The sequence below is a fragment of the Psittacula echo genome (genome assembly GCF_963264785.1).
Source record: "Psittacula echo genome assembly, chromosome: 4".
Lineage (NCBI taxonomy): Eukaryota > Metazoa > Chordata > Aves > Psittaciformes > Psittacidae > Psittacula > Psittacula echo.
The window spans coordinates 118,244,614-118,266,430 of NC_137738.1; the positions used below are offsets into that span (position 1 = coordinate 118,244,614).

Below are 21,817 nucleotides of genomic sequence, written 5' to 3' on the forward strand. Positions count from 1 at the left end.
ATTGGGTGAATTATTATGGGAAAGGGTATTTCTGAATACGTGCAAGTAAATCTAATTTAATGTAATGTAATTTCTTAAGGAAATCACATTAAGTTTTTACCATGATTCCAGAAATTTACTGAAGTATGTTTTTGTCCTAGGTGGCCTCATGGGACCCGTGAGAATGATTTCATCCGGGCATGAACTGACAACTGATTACGATGAGAAAACACTTCATGAATTGGGTTTTAAGGATATGCAGGTATTACCAGCATATAGATAGCAGTCGCTGAACAAGACTGGTTGATAGGCTGCTTTTGTCTTGTGCAGCTGATAGATATAATGGTGGTGGAAAATAAGCTTATCTTTGAGAGCATCCTATAGTTTTCTAATACCAGTTGTTTCATGCTATCCCACACATGCCTCCTGGAAGCTCAAACTAATGCTGTTGGTCCTTGCTGCTGCCAGTGTTTACTTAGTAATTTTAAAAACCTAATTCTGGTTATGTCAGCAGATGTGGAAACTCAAGGAATAATAGAAAAATACCAGGGTTTTCATTCATCAAGGAAAACAAGGGACCAGTGAAAACAGAATCGAATGTGCATGTTTTGTGTTAATTATTGAATGCATGCTACTTCCATAGAAGCAGTGACTAGCTTTGTCCTTTCACAGGAGCATTTTTTTAGTGCTCATCTGTAATATTTTACCTCAATTCAGAGCTGCCGTTAGAGTGATCTACTCATAAGTTTGCTGAAATCAACAGTATGGAAAGGCCTCATTAGACTTGTGTACGTGTCGGTGACACCACAACTGTTACGGGAGGCGGGACTGTAACAAAACCTACTGGCAGACCATCAGACACGTTCTTTCTATCTAAAGGAAAACGAACCTCATGCTGTACACCCTCAGTATCTGCTCACATCCTTTTAGAAGGATTATTACTGACTGCGGCACTTAGATATGCCATTGTTGGCTGTTAGCAAGTGTGGCAGTCTGTCTTGACTATTACTTGACAGTTACCTATTGGATGATCTGTTGAACTAGGTCTTCAGTTGTTTGTTGGTTCTTTTTGATAACTGAAATAGGTTAATTCAAAAGCAAAACTATTTTTAAAGTATTTTTTTTCTTACTAACATACATAATTTTTAAAGAATTGAACTGAAGTTCAATCAGATGAATTCTTATGTCTGCAGAACTCAGAGGAGCAGTAGCATTCAGTTTGAATGGCTGGGTGTGATCAATATATGGAAGAGATAACTAAGAGCAACAGGAACAGTTCATCTGAGAATGGCTTTCCACAACGTGGTTATGCCAGTTACAAATGTCTGCTTTTCCAGCCACACTGCTGTTTATGTTGCCGTGCCCTCCGTAGTGTTCTGGTTCTTTAAGCTGATTTCTCTGATTTTAACTCTGGATCAGTTTTTGTGCCATTTCATTAATGTACTGAGAAGTCAGACAAGTACTAGAGTCTCCCCAGCCTGAATGGCAAAACAATGGAGGGAGGGACAAGAAAACAGGACCTTTTACTGTAGCAGCAGCAGCAAAAAGTACATGCAACCAGGAATGCCTTAAGTGAAAGCAAAACCAAGCTTTAATTATGGCAGTTGCTCAGAATGCTGCTCAGCAAAGATTTGACCACAAAGAGATTAATGTAGTCTTTTAAGTTCTTAATTACGATCCTATTGAAAGTATTCCATGGCTTATCATATGCATTTTTAAAATTGTCTCTCTCCTTGTTGTTTCCCTCTCTTTCTAGATGGTGTTTGTATCTCTGGGTGCACCAAGGAGAGAACGTAAAGGTGAAGGTGTTCAGCTTCCAGCATCCTGCCTACCTCCTCCTCAGAAGGACAACATTCCAATGCTTTTACTCCTGCAAGAACCTCATCTTACCACCCTTTTTGATTTGTTAGAAATGCTTGCCTCTTTCAAGCCTCCTTCTGGAGAAGTGGCTATGGAAGATAGTGAGGTAAATTAGTTTTATTAGAATAATTACATTTAAGATTTACTGCAGCTGTTTTTCTTACCTAGCCTAATTCTCGTGTACTCTGTCCGTTCACTAGATGTGTTTATTGCCTGTAGATTCGCATTTCACATATGGTATAACCATCACCGTGGTTTTTCTGATTTTCTTAACAACATTGTTCTGATATATTTTAAATGTTCTAAGTAGTAGAAGCTATAAAAAAATTAATTCTTAAGAAAGAATCTTGATTATTTAAATAGATGTGGTGACTATTATCTTAGGTGACTGTTATCCTATTATCATAGGAATTGGCTTGAAGAAAGGTTTGTAAAGGTTTTATTGCAAAAACTCAAGCTTCATGTCTTATGTGCCATCATTAGCTTGTGGAAGATTAAATAATGGTTTATTTGAACCAGTAGTTTATATTTAAGTTTAATCTACACTCCAGTATTTCAAAATGTAAAGATGTCACTTAGTTTCTTGCAGGTTCAGTGAGATTTCAGTTCTTCTTCATGTTCTATTTAAAGATTTGCATTAGATAGGAAACAGCTTCTTCATTAAGAATAATGATTCTATGATTCTATGAAATACATTTTGTGACTTTGAAATCTTATTTTCACACTGAAGCTCACAATAAAAATGGTTGTTCTGTGGTTTGTCAGAGCGCAAGGTGTGAGGAACTCCATCTCCACGCAGAAAACTTATCCAGACGAGTCTGGGAGCTGTTAATGCTTCTGCCAACGTGCCCTAATATGTTGCAGGCATTCCAGAATATTTCAGATGAGCAGGTGAACAAAGAATGCTTGTTTTACATGTTTATGTTATGTGGATGTTTTAGTGTCTAGTGGTTTAGTTGACTTTTCCCCATATAGGAATGTTAAATAGTGTGTATGTTAAGTATGCTGAGACCTACGTAAACCTAATAGACAAACCTAATTATTCTTATGAAATTAAAGAGATGTCATTTAGCTCCCAAAGTTTGTTTTCATGATTTCTTTTAAAAACCTGTTGAATAAATGAATAGTCAGTACTAATTGTCACAGTAGTTTGGCTGGAATTGAAACAGCAATTTTCTTCATCTGCAGCCTTGCTTTAACATTATGACTCTCGTGACAGCAATCCTTTTGTGCTCTCTTCTATAAGTTCAGAGCATGAGTACCTACCTAATTGAATTCTTGCCCTGTACATGAAAATTTTGCCTCTTTTGAAGTTGTTGCAATTATATATTAACAGGTTTTAGCTATTATGGATCTTTATGGACACATGTCTCAAAATATTGGTGGAAATTAGAGTTTAGAGCATAACATTTGGCTTCCTCTTCTTTAAAATTGTGTGTAGCGTAACTTACAATAATGTTGGGAGTGTACTCACATTTCATTGTGGAATGCACATCATTCAAAGCATTCATCATGTATAGATTATTGTCTTCATTTAAAAAAACTAATTAAATTAAAACCCAAATTATTTGTCCATGTCACTTTAAAAATCCTCTCTTCGCATTTTTTAGATAGCTCAGCATTGCATAAAATTGTGTTAAGTGTTTTCTGTCTTTTGTAAGGGTAATGATGGCTTTAGCTGGAAGGATCTTCTGCGAATAAAAAGTGCCCATAAACTTTTGTATGCCCTGGAAATTATTGAAGCTTTGGGAAAGCCCAACAGGAGAATAAGGCGCGAATCTACGGTAACAGAATTTCTTGCACTGAATATGTGTTTTTCTCTCTGAACCAAAGTATATATTGAGTTGATTTTTAGTGCTTTAATTCCTTAACTGTTTCTACAACAAATTGTACTTACTTATCTTTAGGGAAGTTACAGTGATCTTTATCCAGACTCTGATGACTCAAGTGAAGATCAGATAGAAAACAGTAAAAACACGTGGAGCTGCAAGGTTTGATTTTCCTACAGTATTCTGTGATACCTAATAGAGTTTTTCAAATAGGATGTAAATGGAAACCCATTTAAAACATTATGTGTCTTAAAGTTTTTGATCTCAAATACAGGTATAACACTTTAAACTTTTCTGTGTTATCAGGCCTGTAAATTTGTCATAGTTGTGTAAAACTATTTCTTTTGTTTTTCATAAAATACCCAGCTGAATAGTTCATCATTCATGTATTTATAAAGCTCAGGTTGGTATCTAACTGAACTTTGTGATGTTTCTGTACTTGCTTTTTCTCACATTGGTTCCATACTGTATTCACAGTTTGTTGCTGCTGGAGGGCTCCAACAGTTGCTAGAAATTTTCAATTCTGGAATATTAGAGCCTAAAGAACAAGAATCATGGACTGTGGTAGGTGTTCATTCCAGAATAACAGCTGTCATTTGTAAAAGCTTTCATTTCTTTCTGCCTTTGTTATAATTACTTTTCTGTAGTAAGTGAAATAAATGAATTCTGTAATTGAAGCCACCAGACCCTATGCAGTGGCATCTTTTTCTTGAATATTTTCTACTCCCAGAAGAATTTATTTTCTTAAAAAAAAAAATCTCATACTTCTGCTTTTTTATTTTTAAAACCACCCTTTGTACTTCTGTACTTTTGATTTAATTTTTTGTCCAGTCTTAAGAAATCCTAGTTTGTAGAATGTAAAACTGCAGATCATGGGAACATCTTAGAGCAAAAACTGGGCTCCATCTTTAGCAATGATTGCAGCGGCATTGACAATTCTGTTGCATTTTCCACTTCCTCAGCAAAGTCAGAATCTACAAAACAAACACTGGGTGCTTTATTTTTGCCTTTTTTCTGCTGGTTTCAGGAAAGGTTGTTATTTGGAAACTTTTATCATAATCTCTTTTAGAAGCAGTACTCTCTTAATTATCTTTCTCTCTGAAGAGGCCAAAGAGATACCATTTCCTCTTGTTGGCATTGGGACAAAAGTGGTAGCAATGTGACTGGGGTGTCAATAAAGGCACTTTTCAATAATGAACATTATTAGTCATTCTTATATAATGCCTTTTTCATCATTACTCTTTTAATTAGTTTGAGCTAAATTCATACCATAACGAAAACTTTTTTATATTAGAGTTAATTTTTCTCTTTTATTTTCAATTCTGTGGCATTTACTTACAAAAAATTCTATCTCTCAAGCTCTGAGTCAGGTATGTAAAAAGGTGTCAATGAACAAGCATACCCACGTATGTATAAAACTGGTGACAGGTACTGAAGTACTAAAAAGAAGGCAGGTATAGTCTTTATCAAAAATTTAATAGTTTCTAACTGGTTTTGATGTGTTTGTTCTAAATTATTTCACTACTATAACAAATGCTGTGACATGGTGCTCTATTGTATTATCCCTGGCAGAGTTCAAAGTCATGTTGGATGGGGCTTGGAGCAACCTGCTCTAGTAGAAGGTGTCCCTGCCTGTGGCGGGGGGTTGGAACTGGACGAGCTTAACGCCCCTATTCAACCCAAACCATTCTATGATTCTCTGATTATTATTAATTTTACTATCATAATACACCTTCTTCTGGTGGAGCTGAGGAGGTGCTTGTTTGGTCGTAGCCACACAGCTGAGCATCGTGAAAATTGATCTCAAGAGTTATTAAATGAATGAGTGGTTTTCATCTAACAAGAGATGTTACAATACAAAATGGTAGTTTTGTCTCTACATGGTTCAGTAATATTCAGCTTGAAAGCACTTCTGTGTACCATACTTTAAACCCTGTTGACTATAGTGCAGGAAAGGCTCTTAGCTATTGAACTTATCTCTTCTGTGTTGTATCATACACTGAATAACAGAATGTCTTGAATGCACCTGTTAATAGAGTAGGTCATGAAAATGTCTTCATTATAACTAAGCATTTTCAAGTATCCTTCCACTTTGGGGTCTATTCTGATGAGGTTTTGCCACTTATTTCTTGCTGTTTATACCTCACTTAAGCTTTTCATTTCAAATCTGTAGTAGGAATAGGATTATTTGTGAAATAAATCCCTGAAAAAATAGCATTTCATTTTCTTCTTACCCACAGTGGCAGCTAGACTGTCTTGCTTGCTTGCTGAAGCTGATATGCCAGTTTGCAGTTGATCCTTCAGATCTGGATTTAGCTTACCACGATGTCTTTGCCTGGTCTGGTGTAGCAGAGAGTCACAGGAAGAGAACATGGCCAGGCAAATCAAGGAAGACTGCAAGTGACCATGCAAAGGGCCTTCACATACCTCGTTTAACAGAGGTAAGAGATAAACAGGGTGTCCAGTTTGTGAACTTTAGAGAAATGACTGCTTTGGTGTGTGAAGCCTTTATTTTGGTGGTAAAATAATGTAATGGAAAAATTACTTCTGTTAATCTATATCCTACATGTTATTCCCTTCTAAAAAGTATTTTAATTGCTTTAAACGTGGCAGTTCTAAAAGCTGCAACAAAAAGAGGTTTTGGTGATCGATGAGCACACGAATTGGTAATTCAGAATTGCAGTGCTTTATCCCTGTTTCTTAGAGTTTGTTTTCTAAATTAATTACTCCTTTTCTTCTATGGTAACCTGTTCTATGGGCTGTCCCCATCCTCACTACATCTATTTTAGATTCCCTTATTAAACCCTAAAATAGCTTTCTCTACTTAAGGATATGAGTGAGTGTTAAGGTAAAATTACCTAAACTGTAAACTTTCCTACCACATCCCTCCATGCTGATCTCCTAATGTAGACCAGACAAGTGTAGTATTTTGGCATCAGAAATACGTTCACTGTAAATCCATTCCTCCTTGGGCACAGGACCAGCTGTGATTGCCAGAAAGGGTAGATCTGAACTGTGAGCTGGAGCCAAGCGTTGCATTCATCATTGTTATACATGGGAATACCTTAACTATTCTCTAAGTATTAGCATCTGGTTTTGACAAAACAGATCCCTGAATTACCAAAGCTATGATGATACAGGGCAATTATTAAATGCATGAAATATTTTAACATTGGCTGTAAGTGCTGCTGCTGGTTTTCGATTTTTAATTGTCGATTGAATATTTTTGAGTGCAGTAAATTTGTTATTGAAATGCTTTAAAGGACCTTCTTTTTTGAATTGAAAATATTGTGTAGCCTGTGAGGTTCTCTAAAGATGAGGAATGTAAGTGTATGTACAGTCAATAAGATGTGTTGATCACAGAGATAGGTGAAATTTATACGTCCAACCTCATCCTCAACCCTGTCTCCTCAGTTTTTTAGAAGATTTTTAGAAGTGAATAGCCTCTGCTTTTTTAAAAAATACAGTGTTTTTACTAAAAGGAATGAAGAAATTATTGATTTTTCTATTCAGTTAAATTGTCTTTCTTAGAGAACTAGAATTACATTTAACATCTAGACTTAGCCAATGAAACACAGCAGTTTAGATCTGCTTTAATAAAAAACAATCCATGTTGTAACTATGGAGCTGCTGTGATTTGTCTCCCGCTCTTCCTCCCTCTAGACAGGTGGGTTTGTTTTAGTTTCACACAGTGTGTATAATTTAAAAACAGATCAAAAAGCTTGTTGTTATATTAACTGTTGTTTTTTTTTTTTTTTTTTTCTTTTGACTTCAATTTTTAAAGGTGTTTCTTGTACTTGTCCAGGGAACCAGTTTGATTCAGCGACTTATGTCAGTTGCTTATACATATGACAACTTGGCACCTAGGTACAATATCTTCTTGTTTTTGTAATCAAGCTAATCAAGTGTGCACATTTTCATCCCTGCTTTAAATACAGTAAATAGCTCTTTCAGTTGTAGTCCCCATTAACACCCATATCAGAAATTTAAGTCTATAGGCGTTAGACTTGCTTTTCTTAGTCGCCTCGTCTGGCAGTTATCCTACCCTTATAGGGGTGAGAGAAGAGAGTGGTGAGAACTCTCACTGGTCAGTGAATAAGACACAGAGCAACAGCCTATACATGGTATGCTCTCATAAATTCTCACGCAAAGCTGTTCCTTTGTTCTCTCTGTAGCAATTAGCGTTCTCAATTTCAAAGTAATGTAAAGGAGAAATGAAAATAAAGTAACTTTTAAGTTGCTTCTTTGTCTGCTGGTTTTGACTTATTTTCCCATCCTAATAACATTAGCTAATTACTGCTGAAATTACCCTGACTGCTTTAGTGAGTGTTCGTGTACTGAAGGCACAATTTTACCTTCAGAACTGGGCTATTAGAAATTTTTGTCCCTTTGTCCTGAGAAAAGCAATTCTGTGTAAAACTGCATCGTGACACTCAGCCTGATGGTGGGGAGGGAGGGGTTTTGCTGCATTTGATGTTGTAGAATTACTTGATTCCAAGTAACAGATAGTTTCTTTTACTGTATTTTTAAGACTATTAAGGGCATTCAGAGCATTTCCAGTCAAGCCTGCAAGTGTGCCTAACGTTAATCTCTAGTTGAGTTGCGGGATTAATTTTAGACATATACAGTATGGTTTTGGTTTCATAAACTTAAGTTTGTTTCACATTTACAAATGCTTGTTCAACATGCAGTTCTTTATGAAGAATACTAGCTTGCTTCTGCATGGGTCAGTTCTTGGGTCTGTTTTACATCTTCTCTTTTTTGGATAAAATAATGGAGTTGTGGGTGTTTTTTCTTGACTTTCTTCTAGTCAGTAAAGCTTTAAGGGGGTGATTGAAAGTTTTCATAGTTCTATTATTGCTTATTTGAATATTGAGAGAAATGAATCCTTTTAAGATGAACATTTTTGTTTTCTTAGGGAGTATTTCAGAGTAACTGTGTTGTTACTTGTGTGTACTTGTATTTCTAAGTGATACGGTTGTGTTCTGTGACAAAGTTCAAATGGCTCTGTCTTCTTCCTATTCAGGGTGCTGAAGGCTCAGTCTGATCACAGATCAAGACATGAAGGTTAGTGCTGCAAAACAACTATATGTTATGAACTAATAGCAGTGAAAACATATTGAAGACAACAAGTTGTGTGTTTGATGTATTCCACTATTAGAATGCTATAAAATTGTGTTCCTTGGTAGTGTGGGGGCTGCTGCATGCTAGGTGGGAACACATGGAGAGGTCCCAGAAGACCTGCCTGGCTTTCCTTCTCTAGCAATTGTTTTATCATAGAATCATAAAATAGTTTGGTTTGGAAAGGACCTTAAGATCATCCAGTTCCAACCCCCCCAACCCCCACCCCACACTAAACCATGTCACCCAAGGATTTGTCCAACCTGGCCTTGAACACCGCCAAGGATGGAGCATTCACAACCTCCCTGGGCAACCCATTCCAGTGCCTCATCACCCTCACAGTAAAGAATTTCTTCCTTAGATCCAATCTAAACTTCCCCTGTTTAAGTTTGAACCCGTTACCCCTTGTCCTGTCACTACAGTCCCTGATGAAGAGTCCATCCCCAGCATCCCTATAGCCCCCCTTCAGATACTGGAAGGCTGCTCTGAGGTCTCCACGCAGCCTTCTCTTCTCCAGGCTGAGAAGAGTTGCAGTTTTATACTGTAGTAGCCTTCATCTCCAGAAGAGCTGGTTTTGGCAGGAAAACCAGCTCTTGACTTACCTTTCAAAGAGCAGCATATAGAATTCCGTAATGGAGTCACCAAGTCACCTTCATTCTGGTTTACAAAAATGATTCTGGGCCTAGAATTCCTTGGAGCTCCCTCATCTATCCCTTTTGTGGAGGTTTGTTACGAAAGGTCTAGGTGACCTCTGTCAGATTAAGTCTGTATCAAAGTATGTGTCAAAAATACATCATTGGTGTGTATAAATGCAGGTATGTCCTGCTAGGCTTATGTGTTGTCTTCTTTTTTTGCACTTTGTTGTGCCCTGCGGATGCTAATGTCTATGAACTCGGATTCTCAGTAAATGCTAACTATCACCTACTAAAGTCTTACTTTTAGCTCTTAAGAAGAAAGGAGCAGATATACTAGTTAGTCCAGGGAAATGTTCATGTTAAGACATGATGCAACCCATTAGCAAAGTACAAATTCACTGCATAAGAAGGAGAGATGCAGGAAAGTTTCGTTCGTCAGATTGGTAATATTTAATCTAATTTAATTGCTATCAGTAGCACAGTGGTCAGTATTTAGTGAGCATATAGGTAAAATTCTAACTTCAGGTCGTATCTGATGTTCCAGTAAGTTCTAAGTAAGGATTTAATCTTATACATTTTTATGGCGGAATTAAGTATCATATGTGCTATAACTATGCAACTCTTCAACCTAAAAAGCCTGCTCTGTTAGTGACAGTGCGATTTACTCTTACTTTCTTTCAGTCACTCATTATTCAATGTGGCTTCTGGTGAGCTGGGCTCATTGCTGTTCCCTGGTGAAATCCAGTCTGGCAGACAGCGATCATTTGCAAGACTGGCTGAAGAAACTTACTCTTCTTATTCCAGAGGTACGTTAAGGGAGGGGTTATTGTGTTACTAATTAGCGCATAATATGGAACAAGCTAAACTTCGGTTTCAGGTTGCCATTAAATTCAAAACATGTTGTTTCCTGCTGAAAGTAGGCAGGACCTGACTCAATGACTTGCAATCCCATATAAGAAGTAATCTTTTGGAGTTAAAATACCATGTAAGAAGGCACATTTGTGGTTGATTGCAAACCAGTTTATAAACTCGTCTTTGTTCTTGGCTTCTGTATGACGGTAATTTTTTCATGGTAATTTGTTGAAATGTCTGGGTGATGCCATCTAATGTGCATCAGTCTAAATATACTTCCCTCATTATATATTCTTTTTTCACTTTTACTTTTTATCACTAAAGGAGATGAATGAGAGTTAATATAAAAATGTTTATTACCAAAATCTTTGCCTGGCCTGATGTGATTCTTGCTGATGTAAGAAAAAACTTGAATTGCATGAAAATATGCACAGCATAAAATGTTTGTATTTACTAGTGATTGCTTAAAGGTGCAATATGGACGTGATGTGGTAATTATTATCTGTTGCTTTATTACTGAAGCACAGAAAAAGCTTACATGCTGACCCTAGAAGACAAAGAGTGCAGACTTCCAAAGCTGGATTAGAGATAGCCTGTGGGTACTTCTCTTTGAAAAAGAATAAAAGAAAGAAGAAAATAATTCTTCTAGGGAAATTAAACCAAGTAACTATGTAGTTAGGAATGAGTAAGTGCTGTGTTCCAGCATCACATAGATTGCCCTAATTTGCCCAGATGTGATACTTTGTGGTTTAGTAACTGTTTAGTTTTCTATTTAGTAACTGGCTGTTATCTTTACTCATACATAACTCAGGAGACAAGGGGCACAGGCAAGTCAGCTTTTTTGTTAAGAACAGTGTCTTTTGTATGTTCATGCAAGTAATTTAAATGTATGTTATTTGTAATAGTGTTTTTAGAAAGACGCATTCTACCCTGCATAACATGCTAGATTTTGAGAGGAAGTTATTACGTACATATGAAAGAAACATCAAGAAGAAAAAAATCTTCTGATTTAATGTATTTAGTCATTTAATTCTTTGGTTTTTCATGAAGACTGCTGTTCGCCACGAGTCTTGCAATGGTTTGTACAAGTTATCTCTCTCTGGACTGGATGGAGGAGACTCAATTAATCGATCCTTTCTGCTGCTGGCTGCATCAACGTTATTAAAGTTTCTCCCTGATGCTCAAGCTCTGAAACCAATCCGGGTGAGGACTTCAGAAATTACAAGACTTTATCACAGATCTATTTAAACTTCCTTTTGTTAATACAGAAAGAAAAAATAATAGCATTATCACGTCAGACAAATTATCTGGCTACGTCTGACATAGTGTTTCTGATACACTGCGATATTAAGTCTTTTGTTCTTTTGTCTGATGTGCTTCAGACCAAAAGCAATTTCTTTTCACAGATAGAGGATTATGAAGAAGAAACCGTGCTGCGACCAGGTTGTAAGGAATATTTTTGGCTGCTGTGCAAACTGATTGATAACATACACGTCAAAGATGCAAGTCAGGTAGGGCTTGCTTTGTATTCATACGAATGTTTGCTTTTTTAAATGTGAGTATTCAAAGCACTTTTACTGCAGCATGAGACATTTTTACTGAAGATCTGCTGAACTGCTGTAAACAGCTCTTGGATCTTTCCCATCTCCCAGCTTTCCTTACTCTCTGGTATGTATTTAGTAGCTCTTGGCCAAAGGAAGCTTCAGTTACTGAACCTGCGGAGTCAAGAAGGGGGAAGGGTATACTACACAAAGAGGGTGAGCTTAAGTGAAGGTGACACACATTGGGAATACTATAAATATCTGTGAGATTCACTGTTCATAATTTCAGTATGGTCTAAGGAGGAGGTAATCAAGTATTTGACTAAAGCTGAAAGAGGAACAATTGTCAGTTAACAGCCACTTAACACAGGGTAGAAAACTTACTCACAACTCTTAAAACATCTCAAGAGAATTAAACTACCTTTTGGGCAAACTCTGCAACTGCTTGTGCTGGCTCATGGCCCTGCATAGATCTTTCTAGTTCATTATCAGAGTTGTAGCAGGAGTGTGGGAAGGGAAGGGAAGGAAGGTAAAGCCTTATCTTGGTTTCTCCCGAATGGAAGAGTCTTGTCCTCTCCTGACTCTGAATGTTCTCAGTAGAGGCAAATATTTGGCTCCTTTGTTTCCCCTGCTCCTCTTCCTCTGCTCAGTTTCTTTCCATTTCTGCTTTATTGAATCTCTTAGCTATAGGCTACAGTGAGGCCTGCTTCTTCTGTATGTTGCTCAAGGAAGAAATGCTAATGGGACTTGTAAAACTTCTGATGACAAACTGTGTTCTTGTGAGAAACAGCAATGAAACATTTCTCTTTAAAATAGTGGTATTCTGTTTTTTTGGGGTATGGTGTTATATTTGTGGGATCTGGAATTGAAAGAATAAATGTTACTTAATTTGAGCTATCACATTGATTTTAAGAAACAGTTTCATCTCTGTATAAAAATGCATTAAAATACTGTTGCAAGCATGCTTGAAAGATGAGTTTTAATTGTCCCTGTGTACAATAGCAAAATTTCATCTGAAAGCATAGCCGTAGTTTTAGACTGGGCTTATAAATTGTAATTCATGGAGTTCATAATTTTTTTCCATTTATATTCCATTTTCTTTATTTTTAATCAGACAACACTGCTTGATTTAGATGCACTAGCAAGACATCTTGCTGACTGCATTCGGAGGTAAGGTTTGCTAACTAATTTCTCTTGTAAATTGCATTATATTTAGTGGGATAGAGCTTTAACATTTCTTTTATATATATATATATGTACATATAGCAGAGAAATCCTTGATCATCAGGATGGCAACATAGAAGATGATGGACTTACAGGACTACTTCGTCTTGCAACAAGTGTTATTAAGCACAAACCACCATTTAAGTTTTCTCGTGAAGGCCAGGTAAGAAAAGACCACAAAGAGATCTAAATCGTGTCATCTCTTGTTACTGTACTGTCTTCATTTCACCTGTTTTTCCACCATTTTGATTGCAGAGGTCAGTATATCATATTTCTAGCCTTAGGATGATCGATAAAAACACGCATACAATCATGGAATAGTTAGGGTTGGAAAGGACCTTAAGATCATTCAGTTCCAACTCCCTGCGATGGGCAAGGACACCTCACACTAAACCATGTCACCCAAGGCTTTGTCCAACCTGGCCTTGAACACTGCCAGGCATGGAGCATTTACCACATCTCTGGGCAACCTGTGCTACTGCCTCATCACCTTCACAATAAAGAACTTCTTCCTTATATCTAACCACATTAAAAAGTAGTACATACAGTCCCTTTCCTTTATAACCATATTAAATTTCAAGGTAGAGTTCTTGCATCCTTGAAATGTAAGTTATTTTCATTCATAGCCCTTAAAGGATTTTAGCATTGATCAGCATCAACTGATTTAAGTCATTAACAGCAGCTGCTTTTTGACCATATCCTAGGTCAGTTGTGATTTAAAAGTAGCATTTAAGCTCTACATCTGCACAGTGGTATACACCTCTTAAAAGAATATTACATTTCACCTGTGCTTGTGAGATGGGACAGTGGCCAAGCAGGGGAAATTGCTGAAAAATTCCTACTTTGTGTTTCAAGGACACATGGTCTATTAAATAAAAACCTTGTAGTGATGTTTTCACCTGGTGTAAAACCTGATTTAAACTGATGGGTTTTTCTATAGGCTGCTCGGAGCTTATGATTCAACCTTTAGTGAGGTTTCACCAGAAGAACAGTCCTCTGTATCTAATTAGGTTGTGTCTATGCTGTCTGTTTACTCTGTTATCATAAAATGGCCCTTAAGGTAATTTTACTGACCAAAAGTTTCAACAGTGTCCACATTGTGCAGGACCTAACGGAAAATTACACTGCCAACAGCATTTTAACAGACTAATACTATGTAATTCTCCTGGAATAAGTGTCTTTTAAGTATGGAGAGCTTGCAGATTAAATTAGAGCAAGAATTCAATTCACAGAGTTTAGCGTGGAGGATGATGTAGAAATTTAAGTGGTGGAGGTACCCAAAGATCAGGTTTATGTAGATTGGATATGTGGAAAGTATAAGAAGAAAGCAAAAGGGAAGCTTAAGTAGAGAGGAGTGATACCATACAGAACCCTAAAATATGGTGCATATATGTAGTATATCACAGGGAGGCCAGGAATTTGATTGGAAAAATGGATGAATGTGAACAGAGCAGTATCCACACGAAGTACTCGCAAGGAATTTGGCTTTGCTGGGAGAGAAGGACTTAGTACATGTTCTGAGACCAAGTCATGATCTAGTATTAGTTTTTTTAATTCTATGTACAATTAAGAACACTTATTAACTGCACATTATAAAGTGCATTAGTGAAGAGCTTTGTATTGTGTTCAGTGTAATAGAACAGGGTTGTGAAACCATACGCTTCCCTCTGAGCAAAGGCTGAGGAAAAAACAGCCAGGAAAATACATTGTCAAATACTGAAGATAGATTAGGCTTGCCTAGAGGATTCTGATGCTCTGCTGGGCCTTTTCTTCCCTACTAATTTCCTTCTCTGAGCAAAATCATCTCTAGTGTTCTTTGTCTCCCCTGCTCCAACATGTCAGAATTCAATGAGTACAAACGCAAGATTGAGAACGTTAATCAGAAAAACATAGTTCCAGGTCTCTGAAGTTACCTCTTTTCTGATCTGAGACAGGGCTGATCTGTTAACAAACCTGTTTCAAGAAGGCTGCAGCACAGCATTAGGCTGCAGCTGAGAGCACAGTCTAAAACTTGGTTTAGTAGGTGCAGCTGTCTGCTGACGAGCTGTAATCATCTAAACCTGACACATACAGTTAGGAATGAAAAGGAAGCAGGCTGCTGCCCCGGAAGCTTTCCTGGCACAGACTAGCTACCAAGGAACCAGGTATATAAAATTGTTAATTTTACATGTTTTTTTTCTACAAAGTGTGCAGAAATCTGAAAGATCTTTAACTATATTGGCAGGGGGAAGACCTTTCCATATTATTCTTTCATTACCGTAAGACCTTGCTTGTAAGATTTTGCATGATTCTATGATTTTTATATTAAAACTGTAGGAATTTCCCTGCACACTGGAGCAAGGCTTTTCATGGTGATTTTGCTGTGTACTCTGCAGAAGGCCGTTTGTTGAAATATTTAGAGTTTAGATTTTACAGCAGAGCCTACCTTTTAACATTTAAAGGCTTCAAAAGTGAGTATTCCTGAGCAGGGAAATACAGGAAGAACAATTATTAATTGCAGTGTAGAAACTGCAGAATGAAGTGTAATAGCTGGATTGGCACCCTGTGCTCAACAAACGGGGAGGAATTTTGTCCCTAAAAAAATCAAGATGACACCTTTGGAGGGGGAAAAGAGTAATGAAAGTTCCGCAGAGGTAGAGGATTTATTGTCTGAATGTATAGACAACTAAAGTGGTACACTATTAATATGATTTAATGATTGAATAGAGTTTGGCTAGATTGCAGACATTTTACAAGAAGCAGCAGAGTGCAGGTGATGGATCATGTCACCAGCCCTAGACATAAAGTGTGCACATGAATTGCTGGTTGCTTATGGGTATTTGTTGAAATACTGCTTTATAAATCCTGCTCAGTTTTTTCTTTCATGGGCTGTCATTATACCACTGAAATGAGTATTAATGTTCACTTCGTAGCCGAAAGGTTGGCTATATCACCATTCTGCACTTCTTTGAAGGTGCTGAAGTTTAGACAGATCAATCTTTTTAGTGTATTATTATTAGAGTATTTAATTAATAATATTAATCTGGGACAGTAAAGATAAATAAGTGTGTAATAAGTATTTATCATCCAAAGGCAGCCTGACTTGGAACAACTATCACGTCTTTTGTAGCTCAGTTAATATTCCAAACATGAAGCATCACAAAGATACACTTATAGTAGACATGGTACATAATTTAGTATGTGTTTTAAGGTTGATTAGCAACTCATAAAACTCAAATCGAGTTATTAAGGTTATGTGCTGTCTTTCACTAGGAGAGACTGGCCTTAACGTTACTAAAAATGTGTGCGGTTTGTGAAATCAATCGTGAATCAAGCATAATTCATCATTCTTTTCCACTGGACATGTTTCTCTTTAGGCTCTAGTATGGTTACAGTGCACTTTATGTAGCATAAAGTAAGTTGTTGAATTCCCTAATTCAGAACCTGTATACAAGTCAGAAAGTTCTGTAAATCATGGAGGTCTAGAAGGTCTATAGACGTTTCTATAAGATTGTTAATACATTACTTGTCCTTTAGGAATGCGTTCAAACTGCTAAATGTGCCAATTGAACTGTTTTACAGGAGTTTCTGAGAGACATCTTCAATCTTCTCTTCTTGCTGCCAAGCTTGAAAGATAGACAACAGCCAAAATGCAAGTCACATTCTTCAAGGGCTGCTGCTTATGACTTGCTGGTAGAAATGGTAAAGGGGTCCGTGGAAAACTACAGGCTGCTCCACAACTGGGTTATGGCACAACACATGCAGTGTAAGATCTTTATTCATATACAGATTTTGAGTATTTTGTGGAAAACAAGTCCGTTTTTCCACAATGAACATTCTCTGTTTCTTTCACGTTTGTTTTGAATTTCTGGATTTATGAAGTTCAGTAAAGAAAATATTAGGGTACTTGTCATATGGACTTTCATTATACTGAATAGTCCCACTTTCCAAAAGTAGTGATGATGAAGTAAGACACTGTTGCCATTAACGCTGCTCTTAAAATTCCACTTTGTAGCTCTACTGCTCATCCGCCATCACTTACAGCAGTGTCACAGAGCAGATATTGGCATCTTTTGCTCACGTAGCAAATGAGTGGCTTTAACCCCATGTATGATTTTCAGATTATCTGTTCTTAACTATGGGTTACTTATAGTATGTGGTCCTGTTAAATGATACCAACACACAGATAACATTGTGAGAGTGGATTTTCCATATTTCATTATGTTTGTGCTGGATTTAAATTTCTGTTTTCCCTTTCTAACATGAAGAAACATGGTACATAAACCAAAGTCTATAAACCACACTGAGGTGTAGTGGCTCTTAACAGCAGTGTTGTGTTTCCAAAGTCTCTAATATCTCCGCAGTTGACTTCAGTCTGTACCCACGTGTCTGCATACAGTGCTAATACAATTTTGTTCTGCCTCTTGGCTTTCATCCTTCCTGTGCTTTGGAAACACAATCTCTATGCATAATATGTAAAGTACCAGAATTTGAAGTTACTTAATATTTTATCTTTGATTTGCAAATTCTCAGTATGCGTTTTTAGCTTGATAGATTTCCTTTCACATGCCTGGTTTAAATTCCTGTCACCTGAGGATCTGTAATTTATTATAATCTATGGAATTGATTTAGCACCTCACAATTCAGGAAGCAAAAGAGAAATCTGATCATATTAGTGTTTTGTGTTCTGCATTCCAAAGTCTTCTGTGCTCAGGGTATACTATGAAGATTGAATATTTCTGTTTGCTCTGAGTACACCTTCTGCTGCTGAGGTTGTATCTCTCCAGGTGCAATCATTCATTTTCCACAGTTAATATTTTTCATCACTCCCAATCCCAGTAATTCCTACGTGCTGGAGTTTTCTGTCACATCTACCACAGTTGTTACTTCCTTCCAAATGCTCTTCTCTAGATTTTTATGTTCCTTCCTGAGTTCTCCAGAGCCATCTGGTCCGTGTTCCTGCTCCATATTCAGTGTATCTCAGTTTCGTGAATGCTAATTTTATTACAACTGGCCGAGTGCCATTGTCTCTTCCTGATGTGCAACTTGACATAGGACTTCTGATACCTCATTTGTTTGAAGTCTTGTTATTCCACTGATGTGATCCAAAGATGCTTAAAACTGGATTTTTCCGCTTATCTCTGATCTTATTAGTCTTTAAAAATCTTAGTTTTAGTCATGTCTCCCTGTTCTTCTCATAGAATCATAGAATAGTTAGGGTTGGAAAGGACCTTAAGATCATCCAGTTCCAACCCCCCTGCCATGGGCAGGGACACCTCACACTGAACCATGCCATCCAAGGCTCTGTCCAACCTGGCCTTGAACACTGCCAGGGATTGAGCATTCACAACTTCCTTGGGCAACCCATTCCAGTGCCTCACCACCCTCACAGTAAAGAATTTCTTCCTTATATCCAATCTAAACTTTACCTGTTTAAGTTTGAACCCATTACCCCTTGTCCTGTCACTAGAGTCTCTAATGAAGAGTCCATCCCCAGCACCCCTGTAGTCCCCCTTCAGCTACTGGAAGGCTGCTAGAAATATTAAGGAAAATATCATAAATTTCCATCCTGTCTTTGCTTTAAACATTTTACTTTTGTGGTTCATTGTAGAAATTTTTGTTCCTGCCACTTTGTTCCTGCCAGCAACTTTACAGTTGTTGTCCCCTATTCTCACCAGTTGCTATCTCTGCTATTCTACCATGTTTTCCTCCTTACTGAGTGAAGCCAGGATGCTCTTATGAGATGGCGTTAATTTAATGCAGCAAAATGAAGTAGAAGTTTCAAAAGGAAACCATCTTACTAAAGGATCTCTAGTCTTATCTTCCTTGGGACAAAAAAAAGACAATTAAATAGGGTTCCAATTAAGCATACTGTTACTAAGACTCTATTCTGGCAGTCATTAAAATGTACACTGTATACTGTTGTTCAGACTTGTAGTAGTATGAATAACATAACATAGTTGTAGTAAAGTTTCAATTTTAGCAGCATTTTGCTTCTTCATTTCCACTAATGGAGCTTCCTTCATTGATGAGTGGAAGAAGAGAATGACTTGGGTGCTTTTTTCTACTTCACAGATAGGTGGTTTTCACTGAAGACCTTCATGATACTGTAGGAAATGAACTAAGTAGCTGAGTCAGTGGACTTCTTTCCTCCTTTTCTCAACAAGGCTAACAATTATGCAGACTCTGATCTTCTTAAAGAGGGGATTTAGGTAACCTCTGTTGTTGCTCATAAAATCGCAGTTTTGGAGTTTCGCTTTCTTCAAAGACCAAGACTAATAAAAGCATTCAGTTCAAAGGAGGGAAACAAGACCAGCCGCTTTGCTTCCTGGAAGTTTTAAGATGGTGTCTGATGTTATGTTTGGAGCAGAAGCATGATGAGAAGGTGGAGTAGGGAGACATACACCGTCATTCCAAAAGGAAGAAATTAAGATTTATTTTGCTTAAAATAGAATGTGAATATTGTAAGTTTGGGTACAGGTTTCCCTACCTGAGAAGAGGCTGATTTCTGTTGCGACAGTGAGGAATAAAGAAGATAGGCTCAAATTTACCTTTCTGCTTAAGATCCATATGGAAGAAGGAAAGCTTTTATTATGAAAATGAAGGCAAGTCACTTAAAAATCCCAGGGTGGAGAAAACAGGATCTTCCTGATCCATTCCTTGTCAAATTTCTGAAAGCCCTTTGTCAGACTGAAGTAGGTGGAAGATGCTCCCGACTGTTCTCAGTGTGTATATATATATTATTATAATATATTATTATAATTATTATATGTATTATATATTTTATATATTATATATAATATATATTACTATAAAGTAGTAATCTGGTTTTTTTTGTAATTACAACTTGGTGAGCTGTAAGCAGCATGATAGATGCTGAGTCCTTACATCAGAAAGGGTGAATTGAGATGTTGCAATTTAAGGATTTCAGTTAAAGGAGGGAATTCTGTAGTGTTACACCATGCTTATCACTTTGTTAGGAGGTTAAACATGGAGGAGAGCTTTGTTTCAACTGGCTGATCAGCCCAATGTAACCAGGTAACATGAGGTCACCCTGCTGAGATTTGTTGAAATAGAAGAAGTAAAACTTTTCCCTTCCCTACTTGAAGCTGCAGGGCTAATAGTTGTTTTGATGCCAGTGCCAAAATGAAGATTACAACCCTTATTTGTTGTGCAACAGAACATTTTGTGGCTCTGGTCTCTGAAGATGTGAGGATCTGTTCAGAGGATGCCAAATAGTTTCCTGAATTTATAGCTGGTAGTATGAATTGAGAATAATCCTTAATGAGCTTTTAATCTGTGACAAAATAATTAAGGATTTAAAATCCAAATCTTGAATCCATGTGGCTTTTGTGGATTGTAAAATGAATCCAGAGTACTTTTTTTCCCCTTTTTCTCTGTATATCTGAACATAGACTTCAGTAGAAGTGTTGAATTACTTATAGGACACTGCCTTTTTGGAGAATGGTATCTTTGGGTAGGAATAGCAAAGCTGGATCTAAGTTTTTGTGCCAAACTTCTTGCATACCAAGGAAAACAAGCTGCAGAATTTCTTTGGATACTGGCTTAGTTCCTCTCTAATTCAGTGCTTGTGTCGTTTAGTTGCCTCTGCAGCTCAAAGGAATAATTGCCCATTCCATTCTCCAGCGTGGGATGCTAGAAAGAGAAGCTTGTCAGTGTCTAGAAGCACTACTAACCACTTACAAATGGTTTGTCTAGTCTGGTTACCATCTTCTTGACTGGCAGATGAGGAGAACTTTCCCATTCTTCCGATTTCTTGGCAGCCTTATCAGAACAAGGCTTATTAAGAAGACTGTCTAGTGCCACACTGTAAGAAACAGATTGCTACATCTGATCTGAAATATAGAGGAATAGAAAGCTTGCAGGGAAAGAAAATGTATTTCCAACCTGATTCTCTATTTTTCTTATAGACTGCACATTTCTTTGGTAGGTATGGCTTTGAAGTGCAGTAAAAAACATTCCTTCTCTTCCTGTAAAAACTGTTCCCAAGTTTATTCAAGCTTGTGTATAGCCAACCACTTTATTCCACTGCACTTTTGTGTCTTTCCTCTGATAAGCCTCTATCCATCTTCTGTACTGGTCAAAAAGATCTTTTGCTAGTCTGGCATCCTTTATAGTAGATGTCATTCTGAAACCAGCTTCTCTTCTGAAAAGGGAGGTCTCACTTGGTGTGTGGTTGTCTCTGATGCTAAATTTGTACTTTGATACATGAAGGGAAGGCTCTCAAGCTTGTCTCTGTGGGTGCAGAGGCTTGCTTTGCTCTATTGCAGTGTGACATAGGGGTGTGTGAGAATGGGTAGTAGAAACTGTGAATAATTTTTGTGTTGGAGGAATGACTGGTGTACGTTTGGGAGCTCCTAAGTGTAGTATGTGATGAGATAGAAGTATGTTCTCAGTGGTTTAGGCAGTGCAAGTGTTAAGGAAGCTATGGTTGGCTTGTATAGAATCACAGAATGATTTGGGTTGTAAAGGACCTTAAGATCATCCAGTTCCAACCACCTTGCCATGGGCAGGGATACCTCACGCTAGACCATGTTGCCCAAGGCTCTATTTAACCTGGCCTTGAAAAACAAAGTATAAGAACAAATTTCATATGTTTATTATGTTTAGAGTTTATGGATGCTCTTGATAATGAAAATGTTACGTTGTGGTTTTACCAAGCTTCAGTTTAAAGAAAGAGGTTGGAAGACCATAACTATGTGTAAAACTACCACCAAAACAAGTGTGAGAGATGATACTTGCCATGAGCAATGCTTTGGAGAGCACAGCACATCAC

The 21,817-nt window shown here is 37.4% G+C and overlaps 1 protein-coding gene across 19 annotated transcripts in view; it reads left to right on the forward strand.

The window, feature by feature from the left end:
- Positions 1 to 21,817, forward strand: part of USP34 (ubiquitin specific peptidase 34) — a 144,388-nt gene that overhangs the window by 74,017 nt on the left and 48,554 nt on the right. For 16 of the 19 annotated variants that reach the window (XR_013956568.1, XR_013956569.1, XR_013956570.1 and 13 more), the window contains 15 exons: positions 141 to 241; positions 1,736 to 1,945; positions 2,605 to 2,730; positions 3,501 to 3,623; positions 3,747 to 3,830; positions 4,146 to 4,232; positions 5,909 to 6,109; positions 7,453 to 7,535; positions 8,695 to 8,735; positions 10,106 to 10,230; positions 11,327 to 11,479; positions 11,683 to 11,787; positions 12,932 to 12,987; positions 13,084 to 13,204; positions 16,603 to 16,786. Coding sequence is in view for 15 of the 19 variants with exons in the window: in XM_080615155.1 (XP_080471281.1) it covers positions 141 to 241; positions 1,736 to 1,945; positions 2,605 to 2,730; positions 3,501 to 3,623; positions 3,747 to 3,830; positions 4,146 to 4,232; positions 5,909 to 6,109; positions 7,453 to 7,535; positions 8,695 to 8,735; positions 10,106 to 10,230; positions 11,327 to 11,479; positions 11,683 to 11,787; positions 12,932 to 12,987; positions 13,084 to 13,204; positions 16,603 to 16,786 (1,800 nt within the window). In the remaining 4 variants the exon portion in view is untranslated. The remainder of the gene's footprint in view (positions 1 to 140; positions 242 to 1,735; positions 1,946 to 2,604; positions 2,731 to 3,500; positions 3,624 to 3,746; positions 3,831 to 4,145; positions 4,233 to 5,908; positions 6,110 to 7,452; positions 7,536 to 8,694; positions 8,736 to 10,105; positions 10,231 to 11,326; positions 11,480 to 11,682; positions 11,788 to 12,931; positions 12,988 to 13,083; positions 13,205 to 16,602; positions 16,787 to 21,817) is intronic. The other 3 variants (XM_080615153.1, XM_080615154.1, XM_080615157.1) reach the window with 3 other exon arrangements.